At 34.8% G+C, this 10,434-nt stretch overlaps 1 protein-coding gene across 7 annotated transcripts in view; it reads left to right on the forward strand.

Moving 5' to 3' along the window:
• ZNF644 (zinc finger protein 644) overlaps positions 1-9,448 on the forward strand; it is a 59,506-nt gene extending 50,058 nt beyond the window's left edge. For 6 of the 7 annotated variants that reach the window (XM_060773903.2, XM_060773904.2, XM_060773907.2 and 3 more), the window contains 2 exons: positions 3,769-3,871; positions 7,802-9,448. In XM_060773903.2, the coding sequence (XP_060629886.2) occupies positions 3,769-3,871; positions 7,802-7,994 (296 nt within the window). In that variant the 3' untranslated portion in view covers positions 7,995-9,448. Of the gene's footprint in view, positions 1-2,574; positions 2,659-3,768; positions 3,872-7,801 lie in introns of those variants that run through there. The other variant, XM_060773908.2, reaches the window with a different exon arrangement.
• The last annotated feature ends 986 nt before the right edge of the window (positions 9,449-10,434 follow it).

The following is a 10,434-nucleotide window of genomic DNA, read 5'->3' on the forward strand; positions in this document are numbered from 1 at the left end:
GATTATTTCTCTTATAATGATTATCAAAATTCAGCAAGCTTTCTGAATCTTGGCTGGTACTGTAAATGTTTATTGCTGTAAATATCCGTGTATAAGTCTAGAAATTTTAGTGAAAAAACTAACCCCAAACAATCTGGATTGATGTATCTGGGAATCAGTGTAAGTATAAATCTTTTTTTAAAAAAAACCACGAGTAGAGTGGCAAAAGGCCTTTTGAAATGCCTAGGTGGAAAAATGACAGCAGTGCCAGGTTACTACTTCTTTCCTCGCTATGTGGAATGACACTTTGTTTATCCATAGATTATATCAAAATCCATCATTTTGGCCCCAAAAACTCCCCTCAAATTTTACATGAGGTCAGCTTATGAACAAATAATAATTTTGTGAAAGTTCATTGTAAGCTCACATACCTGTCTACTTTCCAAATTAAAAATAAATGCAGTAACAGTTGATTTATTTATTTGTCATATCAGGGGTGATGCACGGGTACAGTTGAGATGCATTTGAGAGAAAACAAAGGTTAAAAACTTGACATTATAGTATGGAAGTGCTGTCTTTGTAAAACTAGGTCTTCAAGTCATCAGTGCCCATAACACTGAAGAAAACAATATAGAGGTTGTAACACTAGAGCTTAATAACATCACAATTATCTTTATGTACAAGCCCCCAAATGAAGCGTTTTGTACTTTAACAGCCATAGCCATAGCTTTGGTCAGTAGGATAAAAATGGAGAAGCTGTCCTCTCCTGGGCGGAACTGCACAAACTATCACTTATTCATGATAGTAAGCTTCCACCATCCTACAAGAGTGGGGGATGGCATAGAGGATATAACCCAGACCTCCTATTTGTGAGTGACAGCATTGTGCAGCAGTGCACTAAATCAGTGGCACCACAACTACCAAACACACAGCACTGACCAATAGTGGGCACTTGATTATATCAATTAATGTTATTTTCAGTAGGGATTCAATAGAAATATCAGTTATTGTAGTAAACATCTCTGTATAAATGTTTAAGCCCAGAAAAAGAAGCTTGTTGTCCTAGTATTTCATGAAGCTGTATACAGTCAGTCACCAAATTGTGAACAAGACAGGTTCTGTAGGTTTGTTCTTCAGTTAAATTTGTTTGTAAGCCAGAACAGGTCCATTTTAAAGTGTAACTCCAGACCAGTATTTTTATATATTAGCTTTGGATAGTATAGGGAAGGATTAACAGCCTTGTGGTATTTCTTTTGCTGTCTGCGCCCCTGTTCAGAAGACTTCACCTCACTTTCTGTCCCTGTGATAATTGGATTTTGAAAAATGTGGCTTGTTGTGGAAACAAGGATTGGTGAAAAAGTTCAACGAATACTTTTTTCCATTGGTAACTCTTTCAGGAGTTTATTTCCCTTCCGAGGGGTACATTTCTCTCACTTCCTGTTATCTCACCTCCATTTTTAGCTATGAATCAATTGTAAGTTGGAGTTTTGTAACTTGGGACTGTCTGTATATTCTCTTGCTTTATGTCTTCTAACAAAGCTGCATACGCTTCAGAAATAGAGGTTAGATGTTTAGTTTTATACAGTGATAATCTTACTTTTTTGCAAATATTTATATTTACTCTTCCATAATATAGTAATTTTCTTATCATGATATCTTTTTTTGTCTCCCTTAAAATGTGGCATAGCAATATTGACCTGAATTTCTGCCTCATCAGATTGGTAGTGATAAAGTACCCCAGTATTTGCAGTCTGTGTTGCACTTTATAGTTATTTATCCATATTTGGTTTTATATCCCTAGTTCAGCAGTCTCTCCTTTATAGTCAGCTGGTGTTTGTGATTATCAGATGCATCCTATGAAATTAACATAATAATATCTGATCGCCTGGTAGTATCATGTGGAATTGTATGTTTTTTAATAAGATTCTAATATTTTGTCTTTTGAGTTGCAAAGGTCAAATACCAAGGATCATTAGGCTATCTTTTTCCTCAGCTATAAAAGGAAGACAGTGCAGTCATTGGTAAGGGTAATTTGCTACGGTGCATCAGATCCCCAGAAATATTAAAGCTCTCAGTATTGTGTGGAAGAGGATCTAGCATTGAAACAGTTAGAAGGTGTAATTTCAAATCCATAAAGCATTTGTCTATAGCAGAAGTTACTTCTTTGATATGAATTGGAAAAGGGGTAGAAATTTTGTTTTGAAGGCTTGGTTTACCTTGAAAAATCAAAGAAAGGATGAGAATACATCAGTTTGTTCACATTAGACAGATTATTCTCTATTGTTGAATATGTTGTTCGACTGGAAGCGGGCTTAAATACTTCTTTAGCTTCATTTTGGTGCTTCTTTCTCAAAAGACATACATGGATGCAGGTCTAGTCTGGATTTGTGCATCCTTTAACTTCTGTCCATGTCTGTCCTTCAGAAAGTAACCCGAAAATACTATTTGTGTGGATAGTGTCTATCCCTGTATCAAAACAATTAACATGTCTCAAGGTAATTTATGCAATGATACCTAGTGTTTTGAGTGTACATAACCCAGTAAATTTCTGTTTTTCTATTTTTTTATTTTTTCCTGTCATTTGCATGATGATAGGAAACACATTATCATCCCATCGAGCAACACCCTGAACCTATGGATTTCTGTTTCTCTAAATGTTGTACTGCTTAAAGTTTTAAGGTACAGAGGAGTTCTTATTATGAAGATTTATCTTGATTGAAGTATGGGACTCTGAACATTGACCTTGGTGCAGGAATTAAGGTGGCAGGCTGTTCCACCTCAATTCTTTCCCATTTCTTTAGTTCCATGGGAGACAAAACCAGTTATTTTGAGAGTATTCTACTTCATGTAGTTTTTGAAATTTTCCCGCTCTGAAATGGAAGTTCAGCTAGTAAAATTCTTGCTTTATTTCCTTTTCTTCTGTAGTGCTGTTACTCTATGTATGTTCATGTGTGTATGTATGCGCACACATGGGTGTGAGAGAAAGATATTAAGGAGGTAGAAAGAGTTTCCCTAGTCTTTCGATGCATTGAAGGCTAAATAATACATCCTTGGTGATACAGAATCTTTCTTTTCATTATTTTCTTTTGTATCTCAAAACAGTTCATTTCCCCCATTATCCTAAATGAAAATAATCTGTCAGCTGATATAAGTCGTTCTATGGTTACCTCATGCATATCTGATTTAACTACATTCAATTAAGTGATCTTCTACATGTGATTAAGAAGTATTCTGCGCTAACTAATGATTTGATAGTCATTACATGAATTTAACAGAAATGTACCCAATATCATGAGACTCCTTTAGCATACAGAAAACACTTCAAAGTAATATATATTATAAAAGTTGTAGTTGTGAAGTTTGTCAAAACATACTTTACATTTAATCACTGATCCTTTTTTAGTTATGGCTGCATGATGGAAACAGACCTTGATATTTTAATTACAATGAAAAGCCTCTGAATTTATATAATCCACAAGCAAAGCATGCTGCTTGAGCAGTTATGAAAACCGGCATACTAAGAATATATGGTTTGATCATAAAGAAATACCTGTTGTATAATGAAGCTTGGAACAAACTCATCAAGCATGTTACATTTATTTATGCATGAATATGGTTCCCATACTTTAGTTTTAAGAAAAAAAAATCATATTTCACATTTTCAAGTTTTGTAGTTTTAACTTACAAAAAGGTGAGAAAGATTATTTTTAGCATATTTCAGAGAGAAAGAAAATATTCCATATCAATTTCTAGATTTACATATATGTGACCTCTTTTTCCCCCCAATAGCCGTAGATTGTAAACAAAAAAAATCAAGATCAAGATCTGGAAGCAAGAAAAAAATGCTGCCATTACCTCATGGTGCTGATGAAGTTTACATTCTCCGGTGCAGGTATATGTGGGTTTATAATGGGAAATGGGAAACAACTACTGAAGTTATATTTGTTTGGTTGCATCCATATTTTTGTCAGTATGCTTGAGAAAAATAAGAGTAATAAGCAGAACTAAGGTCTGTGTTTAGCATTAAAATACTTAATCCAATTGTTAGTCCAACTAGAGGAAAATCACTGAACAAATCGCTAAAAGTAAATCAGCACTGCTGTAAATTTCATGTCATAGGTTTACTCTACTTGTACTAGCAATTGGATTTAGGCAGCAGTTTTAACCTGAACATGATTTCAGTTTGATATGTTTGTCTTCTTCATTATGAAAACTGACAGTTAAAAGCCCTCCTAAGTAATGTTTTATTTTCCAGCAAGTTTCAGATAATATATGTAGAAATGTAAAAATTATGAAAATTAAACAAGGGGGCATTTTTGGAAGAAAAAAACCCTGGAAACTTCTGGTTCAGTTGAATAATCAAAATTGGAAAAAATGTAGAGCATGCGCATCTTTAAAAATATATCTCTAAGAATTAAAGAAAATTATTATTAGATAATATGAAGATGGTACTTTACCCAGTTAGATTAAATCGGATAGAGGAGAAATGTTCAAATCAATGTTGGAGAGGATGCCAATAATTAGGCTCATATATCCATATGTGGTGGTCATGTAAATTTATACAAAAATTATGGAAAATAGTATTTAAGGAAATAAGAGCAATAATAAAAATAGAGATAAAAGGTACACCGTAAATAGCACTATTAGCATTGTATGACGATGGTATATCCTGACAGGAAATGAAGGAATTAATTTCCAACCTATTAATGGCAGCGAGACTGATAATTGCAAAAAATAAAAAATAAAAATGGAAAGATAAAAGCAAAATTCAATTGGAAGAATGGTATAGAGAAGTTTGGAACATAGTGATTAATGACAGACTGACTTGCGACATTAAAGTTAAAAGGGGAATATGGAAACAAACAGACTTTTGGAAAATCTGGGGAAAGTTTATAGAATTTGTTTTTATAGAAGAGCAGGGGGACAAACCTGCAGCAAAAACAATGACATTCTGGAGATAAAGAATAAGATAGGTTGGTCCAGATGAAGGTGGTACAAAGAAAAGGGAAAGGGATGGGGAGTGGGGGAAGCTAAACATATTCAAGTAATTAGAAAAATTGTATTAGAACTATAAGTGCAGTATACTTTAGACGGGGAAAAATTTAAACTAAACTAGGTGCTTCTTTATTATTACATCTATCATTATTTTATGTTATTAAGTATATATAATGATGTATCTTTGTTGATTTTACTTGTTGGCCTTATTAATACATTAATCAAACTCCAAACTACAATGTACTTTCTTGATGATACTATATTTGGAATTTCGTTTTCTTGAATAAAAATTATACTAAAAAACAATGTATTATTGTCCTTTCCAGATTAAAAATCACTTTCTGACTATAGGAACATATGCCTAACATGATGCAAATATATCATGTGTTTAGCATAAAAAAATATCTGGTATATTAAAAGTACAGTTTAATCAAACAATAATTACAGACTGAATTCCAAGATTCTGAACAGTAAAGAGCCTCAGTGGTTTGGCCACTTTGTTAGGAGCAGATTAAAAATAGTAAAAACAGAAGAAACCACTGTCATTAATAAAATAGAGAATTTTGTTCTTTGCTCTCTCATAGTGTCATAAATCATTAAGTACCATAAGAGAACAGAGGAAAGGATAGCAAGAACAGAAATTGCAGTGATTAGATGCTGTATGATTATAATCATACATAATTATTTCACACAAAAATCTGCCTATTATATAGATTTTAGAAATAATTTTGAAAGAGCAAACATTTTCTCAAACACTACATTAATATTTTTGATAGAAATTATTTCAAAAGCCATTCTCCTCTCCCTCCACTTTCAGTTTTTTCTACTTTTTGAGGGAGAAAGGCTTCAGAAAGACCATTCTGAATTCTTTGAGCTGAAACCCAGATAATATTGGATAGCTTGTAAATCCTCCCCTCCTCAATATAGGAAAGGAAGTGCAGCATTTTGCGTTAGTAATTGCTTTTAGTCTTTTAGATAATGATTGCTAAGTTTATATCTTTTTATTGATTATACATAAACTGTTCTGGAACACTTTTTGACTGAGGAGCTTGGTAATATGCTGCCAATAAATGATAGATAAATGCTTATTGTGTATTTGCTAGACAGAACTCAGAAGTCCTGTTCATTAGTTATATCCCTGTTTATAAGTTACATCCTCATGTTTGAATTGAAGACAGGTTTTGGGGGCAAAATTACAGATTTCGATATGATCAGTAGATAAGTCAATGGTAATTCTGTAGAGAGGGGAAAGCACCGGTGCCATTTCAGGGTGCTTACCACCCCTGGCCGCTGCCACCATTTATCCATCTGAGCATTCAAAAGGCTAGAAACAAAGCCATAACAAAGAGAGGGGAGTTGGTGCTTCTTTAAGTTTTCCTGGGGTAAACTAATCTCTTGTCTTTCTCTTGTCTTTCATCTCCGAGAAGGGGATGGTACACTACTCATGTTGATCCATGGATAGGGTGATCCAGTTTTTGGGGAGGGTATTGATTTTTTTAATGAAAATTTCTAGATACACATGAGTATATAAGTAGGTCCATATTTTAGGAGTCTCCTGTGCCCCTTTCTTACTGGGTGCATGTATTACCCTGTTAGACTGCCTCAAGAAGGGAGGAGGGAGCTGGATTAGATGATCAGGGAGGTACCATGTTCTTATGATTGTGGTATAGACTTGTTTCCTCATTATTTAATTTCTTAGATGAGGAAAGACACATCCAAGCGCTTCATTGTAAATGTAGACTAACCCCAGTTTGAAAGAAAACAAACCCACTGTGTGTCCATCTCATCTTGGCTACCCTGCTTTGATTATATGCAAGGATAAATGTTTTAGGAAAGAAACCTTTTGAACTATCACTGTTAATGACCCATTAAAATAGTAATGCATTTACTCAAATTTAACGCAAACTTTTTTTGGCTAAATTACATCACCAAAATGGAGGTACGCATTAGACTTGGTGGCTTATTAGAATTGCACACTTCAATAATAATAATAATAATCTTTATTTATACCCCGCCACCATCTCCCCAGTGGGAACTCTGAGCGGCTTACATGGGGCCAAGCCCGAACAACATATTACATCAAAATAAAACCAAAACATAAACAACAAGCAACATCATCATAATTACATGAAAAAGTAACATTACAATAAACAAAAAACACAGTCTCAATAAACAATGGGCGGGCCACATGTACAGGATAAAATGTTAAAACTCTTAATGAGATAAAAATAGGAGCAAGTTATTTGCAGGGAGCTCATAAAGATACACAAGGTTGTGAAACGAAACTTCCCATTTGCCTGTGCCGTTGGGAAAGAAATCCTGGATGGGGATGGAGGAGGGAGTGGTGGCAGTGGCAGTGGAAAGACTGGTAGGAAGCCCATGGTGGCCACAGAAAGGCTGATGAGAAGCAGCACCCCTCCATTAGGCCTTTTGGGAAGCTGGCAGTGGCCACAAAAAGAGGGAAAGTCTTCCCATCAGCTTTTCCACAGCTTCCCTCCAGATCAGTGTCCCACCAACCTTTTCATGGACGTTGGCTCCCACATTACATTTGGCAGCATACCTTTTGTTGTAATGTGCAAAATTGAGTTGTACTTTACATTTGATGGCACATTGTAGTCAAATAAATATATATATGATGGTTAAAATTGAAGCATTTTGTTTTATTTGTGCAGAGGTATTAGAAATTGTAGTAAAACATCACTGGATTAACGTCAGTGAAGTCTATCACCAATCAAGATTCTGTAGTTAACCTTGGGACTCACAATACTTTGCTTAAAGTTTCATAATGCTAATGTACCTTGTCTGTTTGGTTTTAAAAACAACACAGGTTTTGTGGCCTGGTATTCCGAGGTCCCCTGTCTGTTCAAGAGGACTGGATAAAGCACCTACAGCGCCATATTGTCAACGCAAATCTTCCTCGGACTGGGGCTGGCATGGTGGAAGTGACATCACTGCTTAAAAAACCTGCCTCGATTTCTGAAACTTCCTTTTCTTTCCTGATGGCTGAGGCCGCCTCATAGAATACGGAAACATTTCACATTGCATTGGATGTACATTTGGAATAATTTTGTTAGTTTTTTTTAAGTCAAAATAAATTATCTCTTTATAAAATCTAAAGCCAGAAAATGGGGAGAAGAATGACAGTTAACATTCAAACAATTGAGTACTTAAAACAGTTACCGTAAGTAGTCTTTATATTTTATATAGGGTGGAAGACGTGTTTTTAAAGTTTACTATGGCTTTTTTGTCAATTACTGTATTCAAGATTGATACAAGCCCATCACATGTCAGCAGCTGTTTTTAAATTGTTGCACATGGGTACTTCAGACAGGTTTTTTGAAATCTTTACAGTGTTACCAGAATCAATGCTCTGTTTATTAAACAAACCCTTGCTTAGTAAAATATATTCTATTTTGTTTGTATGTATGTAGTGTTTTGTACAATACAAAGAAATGCTAATGAAATTTACTCAATTAGGGCATTAAATATCATGTACTTCATTGTTCAAGAGACTGTTCCATTCAAATAGGGCAATTAGTACTATCTAGCTGTGTAAGTGTTTTTTAATCACACAAGACTCTTTTGTACTAAAAGTGGAGGGAAACTTGTTAAACAGATTTCTACAAACTATGTACATAGTACTGGAAACTATTTGTGGTAAGGAAATATTCTTTACTTCACTTGCATTTCTCACTGACAATAAAATGGTGCGTCCATGCTACCTCCCAACTTCTGTCAGCAGTAATGGTATTTACCCTTTCAATTTGTTGCATCACTTGTTCACAATTCTCTTTATTGTAAAACACCCCTTTGTTAACAATCTGTCTTTTTATGCTTTACTTAGAGGTATGAGTTGCTTATAAGACATTTGGGCCTCCTGTTTTTATTTAATACTGTAGAAATGTACTAAGCGTTGCTCACTATGTGGCGTAGCTTGCATTTGTCATATTTCAGTTGTTTTGTTTTTTTTAAAAAAATCACAACATTTGACACAAATAGAAAAGTTTCTACAAATGAAGCGAATGTTTACAAATTGACTTTTAGAACTTGTTTTGGATGTAATTATATGTATGGAAACTGTAACACTATGCTCATGCTAAGGATCTATTTACAGAATTATTGAAATAAATGTGCTGTGAGGATGGAAAAATATGGTGCAGATGTCTTGGTCACAAAATATTTTGGCTGTTAACAAAATGTCACTTTTCAACAATGAAGCAAACTCCTCTTTGGAAACTGGTTCTGTAATGCAAGTAATGTTTCATTTTATTCATGTAGGGTGACTAATACTGTAGTTATGCCAAGGAAATGCATTGATATTGTTTTGCGTGTAAATAAAGTTATAAAAGCCGTTGAGATGTGAGGAGTATTTTGGTGGAGAATATACATACCTCACAGCCAGTGAAATTGATTTCCTCATGGTATATCTCCTTACCAAGAATATATCTCTCTAAATAAAAATGTTAAAAGAAAACATTGAAATGTCTATAATGTGAAGTATTTATTTTGCATTTTGTGTAAAATACAAAATGGTCTGTTTTTTATTTTTAGCATTATGAAGACTCTAAAGAAGAATACAACCATCAAAGTGTAATACTAATTCACAGATAGTAGTAGTAGTAGTAGTAGTAGTAGTTTGTTGTTGTTGTTTATTCGTTCAGTTGTTTCCGACTCTTCATGACTTCATGGACCAGCCCACGCCAGAGCTCCCTGTCAGTCGTCACTACCTCCCGCTCCTTCAAGGTCAATCCAGTCACTTCAAAGATACCATCCATCCATCTTGCCCTTGGTCGGCCCCTCTTCCTTTTTCCTTCCATTTTCCCCAGCATAATTGTCTTTTCTAAGCTTTCCTTTCTTCTCATGATGTGGCCAAAGTACTTCATCTTGGCCTCAGTAGTAGTAATAAGCTTTATTTATATCCTGCCCCCTCTCCTAAAGGGACTCGAGAATGTATCCACCTTCCTTATATACAGTGAATTAGTTCCAAACTTAATCATGTTTTGAATAGATCAGTTAAAATAAATAGAATGTAAATTAATTAATTAGAATGTAAATTAAGGGCAAAATGGGTTGATGTTATCCTTGAAGTGTCTGGCTTGACCTTAAAGGAGCTGGGGGTGATGACAGCTGACAGGGAGCTCTGGCGTGGGCTGGTCCATGAGGTTCCGAAAAGTCAGAAGCGACTGAATGAATAAACAACAAAATTAATTATTCATTCCATAGATTTCAATGAGTTTGCCCTAAGCATGATTAAGTTTGAATTCAGACCAATAATATTTAATTTGACCCATTCTCTGTATCCACAGATTCTACATTAATGGACTAAATAGCCCTTTGAAGGACAACTATAAGACTTGATGTGCCCCTCACTGGAAATGAGTTTGACACCCCTGCTGTAGGGAGACAAATGTTTTGTTTTGTTGGGACAAGGCTTCATCAGATCCCTATATCACCTATTAT

Source organism: Anolis sagrei, chromosome 4 (assembly GCF_037176765.1).
Source record: "Anolis sagrei isolate rAnoSag1 chromosome 4, rAnoSag1.mat, whole genome shotgun sequence".
NCBI classification, from domain to species: domain Eukaryota; kingdom Metazoa; phylum Chordata; class Lepidosauria; order Squamata; family Dactyloidae; genus Anolis; species Anolis sagrei.